Here is a 22,845-nt window from a genome sequence, read left to right on the forward strand (position 1 = left end):
TATATTTGAAGAGTTTTGTGGCGCTAGGCTAGTGCTAGGCTAGTGCATTTCTATGGTATCAGCTAGCCTGCATTAAAAACAGTCTGACCCGCTCCACAGTGCACCTGAGGCAAATCACTTATAACACCAGACTAACCATATAAATGTCTGTGCCCATAGAATATTTTTTGGAATATAACTGACCTGCATCACATGAATGATCGGATTTTGAGGGACTATTTTCTAGCAAATCACTCCGCCGCTGCGTAGCTTATACAACCACGAAGCTGATGCTGCTCAGATGTAAGGTATTTTAAATGCAAAATGGTTAAAATTGTTATCGACACAAACATTTATATGGTTAGTCTGGTGTTATAAGTGATTTGCCTCAGGTGCACTGTGGAGCGGGTCAGACTGTTTTTAATGCAGGCTAGCTGATATCGTAGTGCCTTGCCTTTATTCCATTTGGTTTGGAGGACTGTTTTCAGAGGCTCTGGGAGCCCCTACGAAGGTGAGCGAGCAGTGTTTTTGTCTTGAAGTTAATGGCCTGTCTTTAGAATAAATTAGGGCTGGGACTTTTTTTCACAGATTTAACACGTTTTAATGCAATTAATCGCACTTTCAAAAAGTCCAGAGCCGGAACCTTTCTATTTGTTTCTGGTATGTACACGCACACTACATCTGTTCACAGTGGCGATGCACGATGAAGACGTTTCACTTGGCGGCTTTGGACTGGGGATAGAAAAAAACTGTGAAACTGAAAACTAACCGAATGAATCTAAAAGCTTCTTGGAGAGCTATAAACCAGTATAAGCCGCCTCATTTGAAACCTAAGACCTACAAAACTGATCTATATGGATATTTTTCCTTGTGTTGTGGCCATGCTGTCATCACTTTTTTCCAAGATCTTTGTCATCTCATTTTGTGACGTTTTTTGTTGCACTTTCACTGCACATACTTTCTGACGGGAGGACCACAGTGTCAGCGGCAAGTCCTCCAGAACCATCACACTGAACACGGGGGCTCCCTAAGGCTGTGTGCTGAGTCCCCTCCTGTTCACTCTGCTGACCCATGACTGCACTCCAAAGTACGACTCAAACCTCTTCATCAAGTTTGCAGACGACACAACAGTGGTGGGCTTCATCAGCAACAGAGACGAGTCAAACTACAGGAGTGAGGTGAGCAGTCTGGCCATGTGGTGCACACAGAACAATCTCTCTCTAAATGTGGAGAAGACAAAAGAGATTGTTGTGGACTTTCGAAGAGCGCAAGTCCAGCATGCTCCTCTAACAATCAACGGTGCCGCTGTGGAGAGGGTGACCAGCACTAAGTTCCTGGGTGTGCACATCACAAAAAAGCTCTCCTGGACCATGCACACTACATCACTGGTCAAGAAAAGTCATCAGCATCTCTACTTTCTCCGCAAGTTGAGAAGAGCCAGAGTCCCAGCCTCCGTTATGTCCAGCTTCTACAGAGGGACGATAGAGAGCATCCTGACCAGCTCCATCACTGTGTCGCATGGCTATAGCTCTGCCTCCAGCCGAATGAGCCTCCAGCGCAACTTTATTCATACCATGCATTTCATGCTCAGTGCGCCTTACAAAAGAAGATATGCAAAATTTCAATCAGGTTAACGTTAAGGCAAGCTAAAAAAGTTATATAAAGTTTATAATGTAGTCATGCAGCCTCAGTCCATATCTGGTTTAGCTCCGTGACTTGGCCTTGAATCGGAATGTTATGTAGGAGAGATAAGAGGTCCAGCTGCTTTCCCTTATCCCTGGAGGAAAATAATTATTCCGGTTATTCATAATTTATGATTGATTATCTTTTACTCAGCATTAGCTAAGTTCTCCAGAGCAGGTAGTTCCCTCCACAGTTCATCCCTTTAAAGGGATTTCCGTCTCCACAGCGAGCTGCCAGGTCACAAATAACAGTTCATCACTGCGCGTTGCTTTTTGGTGTAATTCCATCACTCCCTGCTCCAAAGTAGCCTGTTATCATGAGTCCAAATTAGTAAATATCTTCAATGTTTTTGACTGACCGGACTGCGAGGCAAACGATCCTCCACCTACTCCACGCATCCATCACATACCCAGCTGTGAAAGTCCAGTCAGGACAGACGACCTCCTCCGCGGCCCCTCTTATTTGTAAAAAAAAAAAAGTATAAATTATATTGAGAGACCAGTTAATCAGTTCCATAGTTTAGCGGTTTGGGAGGACAGCGAGCAGGGGTCCAAGAGAAATAAAAGTCAGACAAAGACACTCGCAGAGGCAGGAAAAAAGTCCGAAAGCCTAGAGCAGTCAGAAGACACGTCTGCACTCGACAGAGACAGAAAGTAAATAAGTGTGAAAAATAGGCTTCAAAAACATGAGAATGTGTCCTGAATTCACCCTCTGTACGACAACACGATGGGGACAAATCTTCTTCCGTGTTGGGAGTCAGTGGCATTTGTCAGTGACATCCACACAGCACCACCTACTGTTCTGGAGTGTGCATTATGAGGCTTATCAAATAATTAATTCTTATTGTTGCAGGTCAAACTGAGTCCAGAGGGATCAACGACTGAACCATGAGCCTAAACCGACCTCAAAACATGCTCCAAACCCAGAGCTAAACCCGGACTGGCCCCGGGACCCGAGGGTTTGGGCTTGTCGGACCCGAGTCATGGCTTATTCACGGAGGAGGCTGCGCTTCGGCCGAGTGCTGCTCTTTGCGGCGTGTTTGCTTCTGGTTCTGGTCTACGCCTGGTCCCTGAGGCCTCGGGACCCGCTCCAGGTGGGAGTCCGGGATGTGAAGGAGGGTCTGAGCCGGGACCAGGGGCAGGCCGGACCTCCCACAGTGCTCACAGTGAATCGGACCGACATCGAGACCTGTGTTTACGTGGACAAGCCGGAGCCGGTTCCAACAGAGGCTCCCTCCACAGGGAAACCCGCCAAGAGGTACGACCCGCTCAAACCTGGATTTAGTCCTGGGCTAGTCTAAGGCCAGGTCTTCTGGATTTGGGGTCGGAGTTGTTTTACCGATTATGAACGCATTGTGCCTCTATGTAAACCCAGCATAAGGAGCAGTGCCCGATGTTTGATGTTACCCCTCTTGTTCCCTCAGCAAGGGCCAGTACCTCGTGTTTTACCCCTCTTGTTCCCTCAGCAAGGGCCAGTACCTCGTGTTTTACCCCTCTTGTTCCCTCAGTAAGGGCCAGTACCTCGTGTTTTACCCCTCTTGTTCCCTCAGTAACGGGCAGTACCTCATGTTTTCCCCTCTTGTCTCCCCAGTAAGGAGTAGTACCCTGTGTTTTACCCCTCTAGTCTCTCCAGTAAGGGGCAGTACCCAGTGTGTTACCCCTCTTGTCTCTCCAGTAAGGGGCAGTACCTCGTGTTTTACCCCTCTTGTTCCCTCAGTAAGGGCCAGTATCTCGTGTTTTACCCCTCTTGTTCCCTCAGTAAGGGGCAATACCTCATGTTTTACCCCTCTTGTCTCCCCAGTAAGGGGCAGTACCCGGTGTTTTACCCCTCTTGTTCCCTCGGTAAGGGGCAATGCCCCGTGTGTTACCCCTCTTGTCTCTCCAGTAAGGGGCAGTATCCTGTATTTTACCCCTCTTGTTCCCTCAGTAGGGGGCAGTACCCCGTGTGTTGCCCCTCTTGTCTCTCCAGTAAGGGGCAGTACCCTGTGTTTTATCCCTCTTGTTCCCTCAGTAACGGGCAGCACCCCGTGTTTTACCCCTCTTGTCTCTCCAATAAGGGGCAGTACCTGGTGTTTTACCCCTCTTGTCTCTCCAATAAGGGGCAGTACCCTGTGTTTTACCCCTCTTGTTCCCTCAGAAAGGGGCAGTACCCCGTGTGTTACCCCTCTTCTCTCTCCAGTAAGGGGCAATACCCTGTGTTTTACCCCTCTTGTTCCCTCAGTAACGGGCAGTACCCTGTGTGTTACCCCCTCTTGTCTCTCCAGTAAGGGGCAGTACCCTGTGTTTTACCCCTCTTGTCGCTCCAGTAAGGGGCAGTACCCTGTTTTTTACCCCTCTTGTTCCCTCATTAACGGGCAGTACCCTGTGTGTTACCCCCTCTTGTCTCTCCAGTAAGGGGCAGTACCCGGTGGACCTGTTCCCTCTGGAGCAGCGGCGCAGTGGCTGGGTCACCCTGCACTTGTTCGGGATGGTCTACATGTTCGTTGCCTTGGCGATCGTCTGTGATGAGTTCTTCGTTCCCGCACTGGAGGCCATCACGGAGAGACTACAGATCTCGGATGACGTTGCCGGGGCGACCTTCATGGCGGCCGGCGGCTCCGCTCCTGAACTCTTCACCTCCCTGATCGGGGTGTTCATTGCCCGCAGTAACGTGGGAATTGGGACGATCGTGGGCTCCGCGGTCTTCAACATCCTCTTCGTCATCGGCATGTGCGCCATCTTCTCGCGGGAGATGCTGCACTTGACATGGTGGCCGCTGTTCAGAGACGTCTCCTTCTACATCCTGGACTTGATGATGCTGATTGTGTTCTTCCTGGACAACGCCATCCGGTGGTGGGAGAGCGCGCTGCTGGTGAGCGGGTACATCTCCTACGTGACCTTCATGAAGTTCAACTCTCAGATCGAGGCGGTGGTGAAGAGAGGCTGTGGGAGACACAAGGGCACGGTGCAGGTGTGGAGCGCCGAGCAGCCGGACAAGGTCAGTGTGGCCAAAGACAGGTTTCACCACTTTGAGATTCATTTTCTTGATATCTCCATCTTAGTTTTAAAGGAGCTATACCTAAATGTATTTCTTTTTGTAAGGTAAAATTATTTTTGCCCCATAAAAGTATGTTGTAAAAGTAGCCATTTGTGGAAAAATCCACCTGATTATGATCCGATCCTGATACTCACTATGTGATGAAAAGAGGTTTACCTTTTTCGTTACATAGTGATGCCGAAGGACAGCAGTGACGTAAAAAATCCAATGGATCTGAGTCATGAAGATGTGCAGAGAAGAGGAACAGTCCTTCAGGATAAAAATCAAACAAACTAAGACATTCCAAAAGTAGAGATAATAAAAGGCCTTTATTAAAACATGTCTAGATGAGATGAGCGTTTCGGCTCTAGGCCTTCCTCAGGGCAAGCTGAGCTCAGCCCCTCAGTTGGTTTGATTTTTTTGCTGAAACTGATCCCTGCGCTGAAGAGCACCCAAAAGACCAAGTTTATACAACTTTTTTACATCCAAGTAGCACTCCAGCCTCCCAATTTTTTCTACTGTCCTTCAGGATATTCTGGAGGGTCTATGTGAGGCTTGGCTGTTTGCGTAATCCCACATATTCAGTCTGTCTCCTTCTTAAGGCTGGAAGATGCTCTGTCCCTCCTGATTAGGGATGCTCTGATCCATTAGCAGAGGTGATACAAAAAAAAAAAAAAAAATCGGGTCTCAGCTACAAATATCCGATATCTGATACTGAACCGATACCTGTTTTGGCTCTCGCCGCTTTAAAAACACAACTTCCACCAACTAAATCTCAGTGAAGGACAGGTGGACACCTTTTTAAGAGCAAAACCTGGAGAATTCAATCGCTGTGTTAGTTTTAACCTTCGCATAATAACGCAGCGAGCAACAGTATGCCAGTGCTTGCAGCAGCATGCTAATGCTAACGGAAACTATTCAAGGCTGGGAGTGATTTTTTTTTCTTCTATAGGATAGTTGGTACACAGTGTACTGTACATTCACCATCCAATCAGAGATGTATTAAGATTAGGCACCTGTCTCACTCTCCTTAAGGTTAGTGGCTAGGTCAGGGTTAAGCTGATTGGTTGATATACTGTATTTCATTCTCATTACTCGTGATTGGGTTGATGTATCCGCGGAAAAATAATTCTGCAGCCTGCGACAGAAATTATGATAGTTTCACCAAATTAACCAGTTACCTGCCACGAATCTTGCACATACTGTATTTTCAGAAATGGCAAAGTCTTGGCTTTCGTATTAGGCATTGCACTGGCCGACGAAAACACAACAAAAAAGCAGTGAATACGCAACAAAAACACAACAACAGCTTCCCTTTCTCTTCTTCTTTTCTTCTTCTTCTCTCTCCGTCGCATTTCTGTGGTCGTATAACACTTACATTACACAAAAAAACAAAACGGAAGAGTCTTGGGTGAGTTTTGTAGGTCTTAGCTTTCAAATGAGTCGTTACCTGGGCCTATAGGCTCTAAACTCCCAGGCCAAGAAGCTTTTAGATTTGGGTAAAGCCAAACTGGGGAAAATGCACACAGTTATTAACCTCTTAACTCCTACCTGAACGGATCCCATTTTCTCCAGTTTGGCTTTACCCTAATCAAAAAGCTTCTTGGGAAAAAAGCACCAAAACAGCCACAAAAAATGAGAAGAAAACAAGGATGTAAACGCAACCAAAAAGAGACTAAAATTCAACAAAAATGTGACAAAAACTCAACCAAAAAGTGACAAAAACTCAACCAAAAATGTGACAAAAATGTAACAAAAATGTGACAAAAATGTGACAAAAATGTGACAAAAATTCAACAAAAGTGACAAAAACTCAACCAAAAAGTGACAAAAATTCAACAAAAATATGACAAAAATTCAACCAAAAAGTGACAAAAACTCAACCAAAAATGTGACAAAAATGTGACAAAAATTCAACCAAAAAGTGACAAAAATTAAACAAAAATTGACAAAAATCCAACAAAAATGTGACAAAAACTGAACAAAAAATTAAACAAAAAAATGACAAAAATTCAACAAAAATGTGACCAAAAAAAACATAAAAAAGGTTACACAACACAGCAACAACGCAAGGAAAAAGATCAGTTTTGTGGGTCTTAGCTTTCAAATTAGGTGTTACACAGACCTATATAATGGCCAAAGTTCAGGCGGGTGGTAAGAGGTTAAGGCAGTTAAGAAAGTCTCTTGGTCTCAGTTAGTATCGGATATCGGCACATACTGAAACCCCCAGTATGTGGATCCTAAGCAAAAAGGCTGAATTGTGCCTCTCCACACCTGATGATGTCATGAGGTGGTGCCCTGCTTTGAAAGTCGCTGTGTCTTCGTCACCCAGTCATTTCTCGCCTTAGATCGCCAGCTTCCCGCGGCGTAGATTAGAGGGAGGTGGACCAAACGAGGGGATTCATGGACTGGAGATCAGTGGGTGTGAGAGGATGCAGAGGAGAGGCTCAGACGGTGCAGAGGATGTGTTGGCGCTGAATGGAGGGAGGCAGGGAGGAACAATGGGGCCCTGTTTGAACGAGGCAGGTGCGCTTTGATACAGCAGATGTCAGACCCTCCACCTCAGTCCCACTTTTGTCCTTCCCTGATGTTGTGCTGGTTTAGTCGTATTTTATTAGGTTCTTGATTCATCGTCCGCACTTCGTTGTTCAAGTGTTGGACGTCAATTTTCCATGTGTTTGGTTCATGTTAAAAGCCGCAAAATGCACACTCTACGAACAGTAGGTGGCGCTGTGCAGATGTACTGCCAAATGCTTCTGACTCACCGTAAGGAAAGACGTTTTGAGGGGAATTTAGGTTAAACGCTCATTTAAACGGATTTGTACTTTCTACTTGAAAGAAATCTTTGAGTATTTTTGCATAATACTTTGACAGACAATTTGACCTGTACTGGAGTAATATTTGACTAGTAATATCTGTACTTTTATTGGAGTCATGACATGACAGAGTACAGATGATGACTCAAGTGCAGTTCTGTTTTAGCCAGTTCAAAAGGTTTCACTCCATTCGTTGCTGAATAGCCAACTTTACAGTCGACGTCACTTTGGTGATGTGCTGTTGTCGCGGATCATAATGGTGTTTGGAAATGGGATCAAAAAGGTTTCCACTACTACTACTACTACTACTACTACTACTACTTCTGTTTCTTCCTCTTCTTCTTCCTCCTCTACTTCTTCTTCTTCTGTTGCTGCTTCTTCCTCGTCTTCTACCACTTCTTTTACTTTTTCTTCTTCTATTTTTCCATAGATATCATAGAAATGTCCTTAATGGCTACGTTCCATTGTCGCAATACGGACAGCACGCCGCCATCTTGATCTGGCATAATGTTATTATGCCAGTCATTGTAATGTAATGGCTTGACATAATGACTGTTGGCATTTTTCTGATAAAGCCCATCATAACAACAAATGCAAGTATGATCATGAGGATTAAGGGTTGCGATGGAATACATTATACTTAAATCAGTAAAAAATACCAGCGACACAAACTCCTTTTAACGTTTTGTCAAACGAACGTTAACCAAATCTGATTGTAACAAACAACCAACTAAAATTACCAAAATAACAATACAAACTTTAAAGTATAATTCATACCTGAGAAAGGTCATTCTCTGCTGTTTCATTGTGACTGTCCTTTGATTACAACAGTCCCAAACTGCACAGGAGTCTCTGCTCGGATCGTGAGCCTTGAGCTCTTGCTTCAAACCCCATAATGTTAACTTTAAAGGTGAAGGCAGCCTACAGTACGGCCAAGTATGATATGTTTCACGGTATTTATTTATACTTTTCTGTGGTTTCTTTATCATGTACATGTCATAAAATTATGTTAAATGTCCACTAGATGTGTGTTTGTGAATCCGACTCACCAAAAGCAGAAACTTGAACGTGATTTAGCATTAAGCTCAGAGGACACTTTTAGACGCTAATTTGTACAGTAAGTCTGTACATTCATGAATGATTTCAGTAAGTCTGAACATTCATGAATGATTTCAGTAAGTCTGTACATTCATGAATGATTTCAGTAAGTCTGAACATTCATGAATGATTTCAGTAAGTCTGAACATTCATGAATGATTTCAGTAAGTCTGTACATTCATGAATGATTTCAGTAAGTCTGTACATTCATGAATGATTTCAGTCAGTCTGAACATTCATGAATGATTTCGGTAAGTCTGAACATTCATGAATGATTTCAGTAAGTCTGTACATTCATGAATGATTTCAGTAAGTCTGTACATTCATGAATGATTTCAGTAAGTCTGAACATTCATGAATGATTTCAGTAAGTCTGAACATTCATGAATGATTTCAGTAAGTCTGTACATTCATGAATGATTTCAGTAAGTCTGAACATTCATGAATGATTTCTGTAAGTATGAACATTCATGAATGATTTCAGTAAGTCTGAACATTCATGAATGATTTCAGTAAGTCTGTACATTCATGAATGATTTCAGTAAGTCTGAACATTCATGAATGATTTCAGTAAGTCTGTACATTCATGAATGATTTCAGTAAGTCTGAACATTCATGAATGATTTCAGTGAGTCTGAACATTCATGAATGATTTCAGTAAGTCTGAACATTCATGAATGATTTCAGTGAGTCTGAACATTCATGAATGATTTCAGTAAGTCTGAACATTCATGAATGATTTCAGTAAGTCTGAACATTCATGAATGATTTCAGTAAGTCTGTACATTCATGAATTATTTCAGTAAGTCTGAACATTCATGAATGATTTCTGTAAGTATGAACATTCATGAATGATTTCAGTAAGTCTGAACATTCATGAATGATTTCAGTAAGTCTGAACATTCATGAATGATTTCACTAAGTCTGAACATTCATGAATGATTTCAGTAAGTCTGAACATTCATGAATGATTTCAGTAAGTCTGTACATTTATGAATGATTTCAGTAAGTCTGTACATTCATGAATTATTTCAGTAAGTCTGAACATTCATGAATGATTTCAGTAAGTCTGTACATTCATGAATGATTTCAGTAAGTCTGAACATTCATGAATGATTTCAGTAAGTCTGAACATTCATGAATGATTTCAGTAAGTCTGAACATTCATGAATGATTTCACTAAGTCTGAACTTTCATGAATGATTTCAGTGAGTCTGAACATTCATGAATGATTTCACTAACTCTGAACATTCATGAATGATTTCAGTAAGTCTGTACATTCATGAATGATTTCAGTAAGTCTGAACATTCATGAATGATTTCAGTAAGTCTGAACATTCATGAATGATTTCACTAAGTCTGAACATTCATGAATGATTTCAGTAAGTCTGAACATTCATGAATGATTTCAGTAAGTCTGAACATTCATGAATGATTTCAGTAAGTCTGTACATTCATGAATGATTTCAGTAAGTCTGAACACTCATGAATGATTTCAGTAAGTCTGTACATTCATGAATGATTTCAGTAAGTCTGAACATTCATGAATGATTTCAGTAAGTCTGAACATTCATGAATGATTTCAGTAAGTCTGTACATTCATGAATGATTTCAGTAAGTCTGAACATTCATGAATGATTTCAGTAAGTCTGTACATTCATGAATTATTTCAGTAAGTCTGAACATTCATGAATGATTTCAGTAAGTCTGTACATTCATGAATGATTTCAGTAAGTCTGAACATTCATGAATGATTTCAGTAAGTCTGAACATTCATGAATGATTTCAGTAAGTCTGAACATTCATGAATGATTTCTGTAAGTATGAACATTCATGAATGATTTCACTAAGTCTGAACATTCATGAATGATTTCAGTGAGTCTGAACATTCATGAATGATTTCACTAAGTCTGAACATTCATGAATGATTTCAGTAAGTCTGTACATTCATGAATGATTTCAGTAAGTCTGTACATTCATGAATGATTTAATGATGATTGTGGTCGATGGTTGACAACAGCTGAAAACATCTGTATGGTTCAGAATTTGCGTCGTTTAGTGGCTGATGCTAACGGCTATAGGAAAAATACATTGAGCAGGCTAACCGACTGAAAAGTCTCCAGGACTAGCTCGCTTGCTACCTGTCCACATATGTTTTTATTTCTGTCCTCTTTTTCTTCTTCTTCTACTTCTTATCTTCTTCTTGTTGTGACCATTTATCTTCTTTCAGCTTAAATAAATGGTAAATGGTCACATTTATATAGGGCCTTAATTTCTACCTGCTTTAGGCACTGAAAGCACTTTACATCAAGGAACCACCCACCCATTCTCTCTCTCATTCATACACTACCCGTGCAGACACCATGGGTAAAGTGTTTTGCCCAAGGACACAACGACAGTTTGCACATAGTTAATGGTAGACGGCTATCCAAACTAAGCCACCTGCTGTATAGAGCTTATACACGTTTTGTAGCAGAAAACTGTCAAAGACTGCCTCTCAAAGCGACACAGGCCAAAGGCACCTATGCAAAATGAGTGCTTGTTGGACTCGCTTTACACCCCCATGATGCGTTGCAGCTATCTGTTTTTAGCTACTGTGGAAGAAACGAACAAATGCTCTGTGACGGAGTTTTTAGACCAAACACAACTCCAGTTCTGTTTTTGATGAGAATATAACTTTACAACATGGTTAAAAGCCCCCCAAAAGTTGGACAATATATGACCTTTATGTTCTATGTGAAATGAGAAAAAGGCACTTTGATAAACATCTGACTCCTATAATTGTTGCTTTTCTATTTGCTGTTCCTTTTGTTGTTACCAGGTGACCGAGGCCCCTCCTGCTCTCCCTGCCCCAGCCCCTAAACCCAGGTCCAAACCGGAGTCCAAGCCCACAGACCCTAAGCCCGAGGTCAAACTCGAGATCAAACCCACACTGGTCCCAAAACCCGAATTCAAGCCCTCACCGGCCCCTAGACCCGATGTCAGAGCAGATCTTGAGTCCCAGAAACCAGAGATCAGACGGACTTCAGACCCTCAAGACCAGCGGAGACCTAAGGTGGATACATGAGACATTATCAAACATACACTGCCCTAGACAAAAACAAAAGTCTCACGCTGTAATAATAGTTTTTGAGGATCTTACTTTACTTAGAGTAGTATTTTTATCAAGAACTCTTTACTCCACTACATTTGAAAGATAAATAGAATGCTCAAAACAAGCAAGGTCAAGGTTTGTCCCCATTGTGTTGCCGTAAAGAGGGGGATTCAGGCACAGTTTATTGTGTCACAAAATTATCTTTCTACTTTGAAAACTAGTTTCTACTACATTTTGTGCCTTTTTCTGCGAACTGCATTTGTGGTTTCTGTGTTCAACATTGTTTTACTGGATTCTTTTGTGCGTCTTTGCCGTGTTTTTGTGGAGTTCGGTGTATTTTTTTTTTACTGCAGAGAGTCCATAATGGTCCGGAAGCAGCTTTTTAAAAGTAGACGATCAGAGGGGACTCAAAGCAGCCAGCCAGGTTTGCTCCGGGTGCTACAGTCACCTCTACCGCCATAAACATGCTGGTGAGGTTGACCCCCAGTGGCGGCGCGGCTCAGTGGCGGCGAGGCTCAGTGGCGGCGCGGCTCAGTGGCGGCGCGGGTCAGGACATAATCATAATTTAATAAAAGAACAATGCTAACCAGGGATCTAACGTTAGCTCCATGCTACATATGCTAACGTTAGCAACAACTGCTGTGTTTTTGCTTCTACTGAACAATTTGCTTTCCAAGCTATCCATCCATCCATCTTCTTCCACTTTTCCGTTTCTGGGTCGCGGGATCACATTGCACCAGTCCCTTATGGCTCCTCCTGCATGAGTGTGATAAGTGTTACATTCATCGTATGTGGACAGCCTGGTCATGTATTTTACGTATAGCCGTTAGCACTAGCCACCAACATCGGCAAATGATGAACAATCCAGATGTTTTCAGCTGTTGTCAACCATCGACCACATTTAGGTCAAAGCCTCATTTAGAAATCAATAATGAATGTACAGACCTTTGAAATTTTGCTTTAGATAAAGATTAGTGTCTAAAAGTGTCTTCTGAGTCAAGCTTCTTCTTTTGTGGGGTCAGATACACATCCAGTGGCCACAAAACATCATCATATAATATGATGAAACAAATAAATTATAGTATATTAACGTATTGCGCTTGTCTTTCGTATTCATTTGAATGGGATGGAATATTCTATTTAAATCTGGGATCCGAGATTCGATGGTGAACAAAAATGATCATTTGTCTGAAAAGTCTCAGATAGTTAAAGGCATTTCTATGATTTTATGGGTACATTCATTTCACACAAATGAATAAAAATTGATTGATTGATTTTCCTTGTTTCAGGTGCGTCCAGTCCTGCAGAGAGGGGGCAGCACCGCGTCACTCCACAACGCGTCCATCAGGAGCACCATCTTCCAACTCATGATCCACACACTGGACCCGTTGACCGAGGGTAAGACCTGGACCGGGCCCGGACCGAGCCAGGACTAGAGCTATTATTAGTTTGAGGCTTTATTAGAAGTTGATTGGGTTGAGGCGATCAGTTTTGACTTTACGCAACGCTGTTTATCACTCAGCAGATTTGTCGCTGAACGGAGACGTCAGGGCAGGCCAGCGCAGAGGTAAGACTCTCAGGTGTGTCTGTGGAGTCCTGTGCCGTGGTGTCACTGTGGAAGTCTTTTAAAAACGAATGCGCTGTTTTCTGAGAAGTGTGTTTCTGGTTTGCAGCAAAGTGCAGAGTGAAGCCGCTGACGGAGGTTTTAGCGGTGACAGAGGAGAACAATGTTCTGCAGGGTGAGCTGTTCTGTGCTGTGGATCATGTGGATGCTTTCACTGCTCAAAGTCTGAAAAGAAAAGGTCAGGTCTTTGGTGATGTTTGGTGTTAAAACACATAGTACAGATTTACGAACAGTATCGACTGGTAAAGTCGAGGATGTTTTGCTTCAATCGTCAGAAGCTTCTTCATGTAGTCACGAAGTCAGACTGGTTAAACACACAAGCTACAGTTCTGCGCTTCTCTTCATACTTCCCACAAATGTGATGGAGTCAATGGGTAAAGGAAGCGATTAATGCACTTGCCAAATTTCTTAGTAAGATCATTTGCTTTGCAAACACATCATCAACAGCAGTTCAAGTTGCTGCTTCTTTTAAACTTTGAAGACACCACCACCGTGGCCCGAGAGGAGTCCTGCCTCAGTGAGAGCCAATCCAGAAAACACGAGGCGCATGGCACTTATTGACCTACTTCTGTTTTGTGAAACCCATCACTCCAATAAATGGTAGTTTAGCCTCATACTCCGTTTGACAGAAGTAGAACAATGTGCTAATTAAGTGATTGACGCAATTGTGTCTTGAAAGCACCGTGGAAAATGGCAAAATATGTATAATTTTATGGAAATAAATTGCTTGGGAGGCCAGACCTGGCCCCTGGGCCGGGGTTTGCCCGGGTCTGCCATACTCAGACTTGCGGAAGCGAAGCTACCAGCCTATGCCATTGGTCCCTCCCACCACCACCAACCACTCACTCACTCCATTCATTCTAGCCTGTAGTACATGTCTTTAGTGGTAGGGGAAACCTACCTCAGTGCTTGCTCGCTGCCTCATCACCTCGCTTTCTGTTTGGCTACTTGTCTCAGTCCATAGGCTGCGGCTCATTTGTCCTCGGGGCTCACCACATACGAGGAGAAATCATGTGTGGTGAAACAATCCAACATGTTGAATACCCCCGATTTCAGATCAGAGCGGTCCCAACGTTTTTCTGAGCGAGAGCAGTCTGAACCCACCAAACATGGCAGATGTATCTGATAATATTATCTTTCAAGCCAAGCCAAGTCATCGGAGCGCTTGAAGATTGTCGAAAGGGGAGAATCGGGGCTAAAATCGGCCTAATTATCCTGCTGTGTGAACCAGGCTTTAGGCTGTCTACAATAAAAGGGCAGTTTAGCTTTATTGGAGCAGTATGGTGTGACACTATTTGCCTTGTGCAGTGCAGCACATCTCCTTCATAGAGCTGATCCAGTTGTTGATATTGACATTTTGAATTTTGATCTTGTCAGGTTAAGCCCAGTTAAGGGGAAAAACTTCTTAAAAAGGACGGTCCACATTATTAAGCAGACCATCATTTTCAAGCAATATGGGAAAGAAAAAGGATCTCTCTGCTTATGAAAAGCGTGAAATAGTTGCCTTGGTCTAGGTATGAAAACCTTTGATATTTCATGAAAGATTAAGCGTAATCATCGTACTGTCAAGAGATTTGTGGATGATTCAGACACACACGGGTCTGTGCAGATAAAGGCACAATAAGGACGGTTTCAGCCAGACAAATATATCATATGAATAGAACAGATGCTACAAAGCAGCAAACAGGTGTTTGAAGCTGCTGGTGCCTCTGGAGTCTCCCAAACATCAAGATGTAGGACCCTCTAGAGCAGGGGTCGGCAACCTTTAACACCGAAAGAGCCATTTGATCCGGTTTCCACGGAAAATAAAACACTGGGAGCCGCAAATACTTTTTGACATCTAATGCTGGGTTTACACATAACCACCACAGGATCACGAATGTGAGTGATTCGGGGTAGAGGTTTCACGCGCCGCCGCGAACTGTTGCGACCTGTTACTGCGTGTTACGATTAATGGCACGAATTATTACGCACGGTCACGAATATGCGTCCCGCACTGCTGCGTGTTATTGCGAGCTGCTGCGTGTTGTTGCGTGCTGTTGCGCGCTGTTGTGAGCTGTTGCGTGCTGCTGCGAGTTATTGGGAATTGTCGCGTTCTGTCAAAAATCTGTCAAGAATTGGGCGAATGTGGACAAGATCGCTGCCGCGCACACCGGGTTGGAGGCGGAGCAGAGAGATCTCGCTCCGCCGTGCGCCCCAGACTCGTTGGGCTCTCGCCAAATCGGGTTAAACAAAAAGCAAATACACCAGCTCCGGCCTGTCAATATACTGGAGAATAGCAATAGTTTTTCAGTCTATGGGACAGTCACACCAGTTCAACCCCGCTCCTGTCAATGCGTAACACGGGCGAACGCATCAACAAACACACGCGCTTCATGTCAGATAAGTCCGTGCAACAGCCGCACATTAAGGGCTGACTTTTCTTCACAGAAAAGCATAAAAACACTACACTCACTGTGCACTCGATCTTCTGGGATCCGTCGAACTTGCTGCTCAAACCTCTTTATCCATGATTCGCTCTCGTCTGGTCAGTCCTCAGCTCCAGTTGAAAAAACTTTATAATCCACAAACACAGGCCTGTCTTCACCTGCCCCGCGCCCACCGCCGCTTGTTTTTGGTGTCTAAGGTTGTAAATAAGCCTTAACTTATCCATGATGTAGCTGCTGGAACCACGCGCTGTTGTTTTGGTCAGTGGAGGCAGCGTGGGAGATGCATTCAGGGACCGCGGGAAAGGCGCTTCTTACTGTCCCTTTTTTCCCCACAAACGCGGGGAAAATCGGGTCAAATATATAACAGTGGGGTTCTCCAGCGGAGGGGCAAAAGGGGTGGCAGGGACTGGCTCCCAAACATCAGGAGGAACGACCGCAGGAGGAGGAAAAGCCGGCGTTTTGGTGGGTATACCCATGGATCTATCATAATAACCGGCTATACCGGTATACCGGCTTTCACGAGTATGACGTTTATTTTGAGCGACGAAAAACAATAAAATATATTTATTCTTACATGTCAAGATCACAATAATCTTCCAATTTAGAACTAAAATATTAAAGAACTAACACAAATAAAACACACTTCAATTAAATATTTAGTTTTTTTTTTTTTTTTGTAATTTATTTTCCCAAGCCACTCAGAGCCGCAGTGTAAGGATGAAAGAGCCGCATGCGGCTCCGGAGCCGCGGGTTGCCGACCCCTGCTCTAGAGGCTGCAGTTGTGCATAAAACTTCTATCCGGCCTCCCCTAAACTGTTAATTGAAGCTGATGAACAGAAACAGCTGCAACGGGTGCAACGATGGTTGGTGAATGTCCGTGTCCCAACAAGGCTGTAACGTCAGCAAGGAGGTGGCGGAGTTTTGGGCCAGAATCATGGGGAGAGAGCTGGTCGGCCCCTTTAGGATCCCTGAAGGTGTGGAAAATACCTTTGAAAAATATGTGGAGTTTCTGACTGACCACTGTCTTCTATGGTACAAAAAGAAGAGCCGTGCTTTCCCGAACAAGATCATCTTCATGCATGACAACGCACCATGTCCTGCTGTAAAGAATTCCTCTGCGTCACTGGCTGCTTTGGGCATAAAAGGAGAGAAACTCATGATGTGGACCCCATCCTCCCCTGACCTCAACCCTATTGACAACCTTTGGAGCATCAACAAGCAAAACATATATGAGGTTTGGAGGCAGTTTTCATCCAAACAGCAGCTCTGGGAGGCTATTCTAACATCCTGCAAAGAAATCCAAGCAGAAACTCTGAAAAAACTCACAAGTTTAACGGATTTAAGAATTTTGAAGCTGCTATCACACAAGGGCTCCTATGGTAAAATATAACTTGACGTGTTAAGATGTTTTTGATTGAAATAGCTTTTGATTTCAGTAAATATGACCTCCTAATGCTACAAATTCAACAAATGACCATTTTCAGTTAATTACAAGCTTTAAATGTATTGAAACGATGAGTCGTATAACAATTTGGAACAATAGATTTTGACTTTTTTACTTACTACCAGTTAAAGACTTGAAAAGTATGCTGACTCTCATTTGAGTTGACAGTTTAGAAAGTCAGCAGTTTTGTTATCGTCAACAGAGACAATAGTGATATAATTTCGTTGTGACACCTTTTTTTAGTGACGATAACCAGTGCTTTATTTGACCCGCATTCCCCCACCTTTCAGGTTTTAAGGTTAAAGGATCCGGGAATGATTTGATCTGATATAATGGTGCTGAGAGTGAGAGTGGCCTGTTCCCCCGAATCCATCACATCAGACCAAAAGTGTACAAATTAAATTAAATTAAGCACTGACGATAACGTAGCGATGACAAGCTCAAAATAGCTCTTTTGTGAATAAAGCGGTTCATCAGACCTTTAACAAACAGAGTGTGCGGAGCGGGAGAACAGGCCGAGTGGTGCCGTCAGATCACATGGGCTCACATACTGCAGGCTCCGCCCCTCTCTCCCCCGTCTGACATCGATGTCACAGGGACTTTATCTTTTCTCATGACAGTTTTAAAAACCGTAGCGTAACCCTAACACAGAAAGCATGTTGATGAACCAATGTGCAGACGACACTGTTGATTAAAAATCTGAAAGGGACGAGAAGAGCAGGCGCTTTTGGGAAAGGTCATGTTCTGCCAGTGACTATTGTGGTGTAATCAAAAGCTATAGATCCAAGAGATTAGAGATTAAAAAGTTAGTCTGTCAACCTTAATCCCAATTTCCAATACTTTATTATTAAATTAACTGTTACTTTTTATAATGAAACTGACTAAAACTATCACATTTAGAAATGACTAAAATGTGACTAAAACAACACTGCCTTACAGAGGGTTATTATTGTTGTTGCAGACATGTGTGGAAGTAGCACTGATGCTGCAAACAGTTGGCTTGGTTTAGGTTAGTATTGTAAAGATTACTCAGGCACTGTGCGCCCTGAAAACTGTCAAATGTGCTGAATTCAGCCCCACAAAGAATCAGGGTGTTAAAAATGTGGAGAGAAAGTAAGGAATGAGTTTGAACCACAAGAATTAAACATGTGTGAATGCCTCTGGACATGGCTCCAGGTCTGTTGTTGATGAGGAGAAAGCACTGTGATATGGTAGAAAGCTGTAAAACCTTTTTATAATCAATTGTCGGCTTCTGATTCTGGCTTTATAAACGTGCGTCCGAATGAACTACTCCATGTTCTGGGACACTGAAGAGCTGTGGGCCCTCTCCAATCAGCTCCGGTTCACTGAGAGCTTTCTGAAGAGGATACGAATGAGCCAATCAAGGGCCGGCGCTCAGGGCAACGGCCAATCAGGGGAGGCACTCGGGAGCACGGCCAGTCGCGAGCGGGGCCAGTACACGAGCGTTAGCGCCACTTCAATCAACGCGAGAGCTGTTCTGAATAATAAACACGGATGTAATTATGAAGGGGGAGGATGCCCTGATATCGGAGAGATGAGGGAAAATGACAATAACTAGATGTTCTGATTCCTTCTCTTTTTACACAACTCTCTGTTCGATTTAGGCTAATCAGGCCAATGCAAGATGACCGCCACATTTCCCATGACAACACTGGTTATTTCCCATCTACAGTATTAATATCCACCTTATTCCGACGCCTTATGAGCTCTTGCATGAAGTATGGCTGCCATTTCCGATAGGACCATGTGTAAACTATGTGGGAACGATAAACTTACAACCATGGCACCTTGGCCATGCCTGTTTGACAGTGGTTTTGTGTTGAGTGGTCCCAGCGCTGCTGAAGTCGAGTGAAAGCAGCCAATATTCAGAAAAACACAGCTCCAGGCAGAGGGAAGACACACAGAGCACACGGAGGTGAGCGAAGGCAGCACGCGCTGATCAAATCTGCCTGAACATGTCGCTACAGACACGATAATCTGCAGACGTTTAGTGGCTATTGCAATGGCTGCGATTTAAACTTGGCTGAGGCTGAAGTTAGTCTGACCAACTATAGTAAATATGGGTATTATATGGTATTATATATTATGATATAACATATTATATATGTTATGATATATATTATATTACATTATATTATATTATATTATATTATATTATATTATATTATATTATATTATATTATATTATATTATATTATGTTATATTATATTATATTGTATTATATTATATTATATTATATGGGTATTATTAAAAGAGGATAGTAACCCCTCTCAACCCTGGTCATGTGACTCGTACAGTGTGAACAGGTCAGTCACATATTAGTGCCAGTGTTGGGCAAGTTAACTTAATATTGTAATATATATTAGTAGTTTGCATACCATCTTACTGTTTCAAAAATGTAACTGAGTTACACTACTTTGAGCTACTATTGGCAAAATATAAACTGAAAACAACAAGAGCAAAAGTGCAGTCAAAGATTTCCTTTTCCTTCACTTTCCCCATTCTCGTGTTTTGTTTTGTTTTGTTTTGTTTTGTTTTGTTTTAACTGCAGTGTCCAACTTGATTTGATGCTGCACTAGTCATTTTTTCATTCATACAAACCGTTTAGATGCATCGGTTTTATATAGCGCTTTCTGGACACTAAAGACGCTTTACATTTGCATTATTCATTCACTCCATACTTGGTGGTGGTAAGCTAATATTGTAACCACAGCTGCCCTGGGGCAGACTGACAGAAGCGAGGTAACCAGTCTGTGCCATCGGCCCTTCCGACCACCACCAACCACTCACTCACTCACTAATACATTCACCAGGCTTCCTGGTCTTCCTGGTCTTCCCATCAGTCTCCCATCCAAGGTTCAGAGACCTGACGGGATTGGACAGAGCCACAAATGTCACTTTTCACTTTTTTTCATTTAACCATGAACAGCTAAACATATTCCCCTGCTGCACGAGGACATCGTTTTAAATGTTAGGGGGGTCGACCGTTTAGAAAATCATCTAGAAATGTTCAAATAAACTGCCATGTGAAATGGAAGCTCGTCCTGGAAACTCCTGGAAATCAGTTTCCAGGTTTTAGGAAACTGATTTCCAGCATCTCACCTGGAAAACGTGTCCATAATGGTTTCTACATAAGTTGCCCAAGGAGTAAGTTGGATATCTGTGTTCCTCCGGGGCACATGCCCTCACCATCTCAGTCTGTGGATTTGGTTGATTGTTAAATAAGTCTGCTGTGTTTCAGACGGAGAACAGAAGCCGACAGAGTGTGACCCGACCGGAGCGGAGCCGTCCACGTCCCAAAAGCCAGACGACAAACTCCCGGAGAAAAGCCCAGAGCCGCTTTACGAGACTAAGGTTTGTATTGATCCAAATGTACTGTACCCGAGCAGCATGTGTGTCGAGAAGGTTTGTCCCCGTCGTGTTGCCGTACAGAGGGATTCAGGCCACACACACCACAAAGTTTTTTTTTACTACACTACACAAACAAATGAGTTTTTTTTGCATTTTCTTTGGAAATATTTGTGTGTTACAGTAAGTCGTAACTGACTTTTACATTCAAACAGTTTCTCAGCATTCAAGTTTTTCTCACTTTTACTTGAGTATGTATTTGGCTCACTCACTACTTTTGACTTGTACTTGAGTAAAATCATTTCAAAGGGACATTTCTCTTACTTGAGTAAACATGCTGGCTGCTCTACACACCGACTAAAGCAAGACACAAAAACAGAAAAGCTGGACTAACTCTTGCAAACTAAATGAATGTTGTGACTAAGGCTTTCACGATCCTTTGCTGAAGTTGCGTCTTGTGTTGCAGATCCCAGAGGAGAGCGAGCGGAGTTCGGGAAGCGGCAGCAGCTCTGCCTCTTCAGATGAGGCGGGGGGAGAGGATGAAGAGGCAGAGGAGGAGGAGGAGGAAGAGGAGGAGGAGAGCGCCCCCTTGAGTCTGGACTGGCCTCAGACCTGCCCCAAACAGGTCTCGTACCTGCTGCTGCTGCCCATCGTCTTCCCACTGTGGGTCACACTGCCCGACGTCCGCAACGCTGTAAGGAAAAGTCCATCATCATCCCCTCCACAGACCCCAGTGTTCAAAACACACTGAACTTCAAACACAAACTCATTATTTTCATGTAGTTAACCTCCAGGTCTGTATGAGATTAGTATTTTAATATTTGGGATGCACGTTCTGCTCAATTTCATGAATCGATGAATCAGTAGCTTACTGTATATTTAATCTCGGAAGCAGGGGCGTCGGACTGGGGGGTAAAGGGTACTGAGTACCCAGGGCCCAGAGCAGGGTTGGGGTCCTCAAAAGTGCTGCAAAAAGCGTTCTGTATTGTACTTTCTAAGTTTCCTCATAATTGATGCTATAAGAACTGAACAACCGGGCTGAAATACAATGGTTGCTACACAGAATTGAACAACAATGATTGATAATATCTCAGGGCCCTGACACCCCTTTAAAAATGTGCCAAATGGTTCTGCCCACACCGGTGTTCAGCACCGTGTGCTTCAACTCAGCAGTGACTTGATGAGGTGGACTCTATAATGTAATGACACAGAGCTATGAGGAAAGACAGATATTAGTCTTACCTCTCTGTAATGTGCTTTTCTTTAACACTAGCCTTTTCTAGCGGACCTTAGAGGCAACTTTCTTGTCATAAATGACACTTAAACATGAGGTGAGGTGAGTCCTGACTCTGCCTGCTCTGAGAAGAGGATGGTGCAGAGTCAGAGTCAGAGACAGAGCTCCTTCTCTCCTCGTTTTAACCTCTAAAGTTTCTCTTTCCTCATATTTATTGTAATTGAGCCATCAGGCCAATACAGGGACAAAAGCCACAGGTCGCGCATGCCATTTTCGCCGAATTAATTATGCTAATTAGCCGCGCGTATTTGGATTGATGCATTATAAATGTGCAGCTTTGGAGACAATACACTTAAAGGTATAGGCTTCAAATATGGTGAGACTAAATCAGACTGAAGCCCTTGAGTTTTTTGTTCAGGCCTGTGGGCCACAGAGACAACATATAGTATGATATTTTGTGTAAAATAGCATTTTAATGCCTATTTTAAAGTCACAAATGTGTTATTCTCAGCACAAATATCCCATGTCCCTGGTGCAGCCCTCCTGTTTAATGTGATATGCTAATAATCATATGCTATATCTAAAGCTGGCCATTTCAATCGGCCCAATGAAAGTAGAATATTCCACCCTAATCTAAATATTTATGTCACTACAGGATTAAAGGTTATTCAATTTCTTTAACTGAAGCCAAATCAGATGCAATTTCAAGTCAAACATTGACCTGAAACAAACAAACAAACAAACAAACAAACAAACAAACAAACAAACAAACAAACAAACAAACAAACAAACAAACAAACAAACAAACAAACAAACAAACAAACAAACAAACAAACAAACAAACAAACAAACAAACCATGACCTCAGTACCCATGGGATTGGATGTGTGTTTGGATGTGTGTTTGTATAGGAAGCACTTTTTTGGCCGACCCATTTTTTCACTTAGTTAAGGTATATATGATAAAGTTATAATAGAATATAAATGAACTGCACTGTCAAACCACTAAACCACTGTTATGTGGTCAAAGAACATAGAATATGAAACGTGAATTTCACATG

At 42.9% G+C, this 22,845-nt stretch overlaps 1 protein-coding gene across 4 annotated transcripts in view; it reads left to right on the forward strand.

The window, feature by feature from the left end:
* Positions 1-22,845, forward strand: part of LOC306961932 (sodium/potassium/calcium exchanger 1-like) — a 31,509-nt gene that overhangs the window by 4,758 nt on the left and 3,906 nt on the right. For 2 of the 4 annotated variants that reach the window (XM_079554903.1, XM_079554902.1), the window contains exons 2-9: positions 2,515-2,919; positions 4,053-4,638; positions 11,413-11,646; positions 12,975-13,083; positions 13,208-13,252; positions 13,359-13,424; positions 20,446-20,558; positions 21,019-21,246. In XM_079554903.1, the coding sequence (XP_079411029.1) occupies positions 2,645-2,919; positions 4,053-4,638; positions 11,413-11,646; positions 12,975-13,083; positions 13,208-13,252; positions 13,359-13,424; positions 20,446-20,558; positions 21,019-21,246 (1,656 nt within the window). In that variant the 5' untranslated portion in view covers positions 2,515-2,644. The remainder of the gene's footprint in view (positions 1-2,514; positions 2,920-4,052; positions 4,639-11,412; positions 11,647-12,974; positions 13,084-13,207; positions 13,253-13,358; positions 13,425-20,445; positions 20,559-21,018; positions 21,247-22,845) is intronic. The other 2 variants (XM_079554904.1, XM_079554905.1) reach the window with 2 other exon arrangements.

Source organism: Gobius niger (assembly GCF_951799975.1).
Source record: "Gobius niger genome assembly, chromosome: 4".
Lineage (NCBI taxonomy): Eukaryota > Metazoa > Chordata > Actinopteri > Gobiiformes > Gobiidae > Gobius > Gobius niger.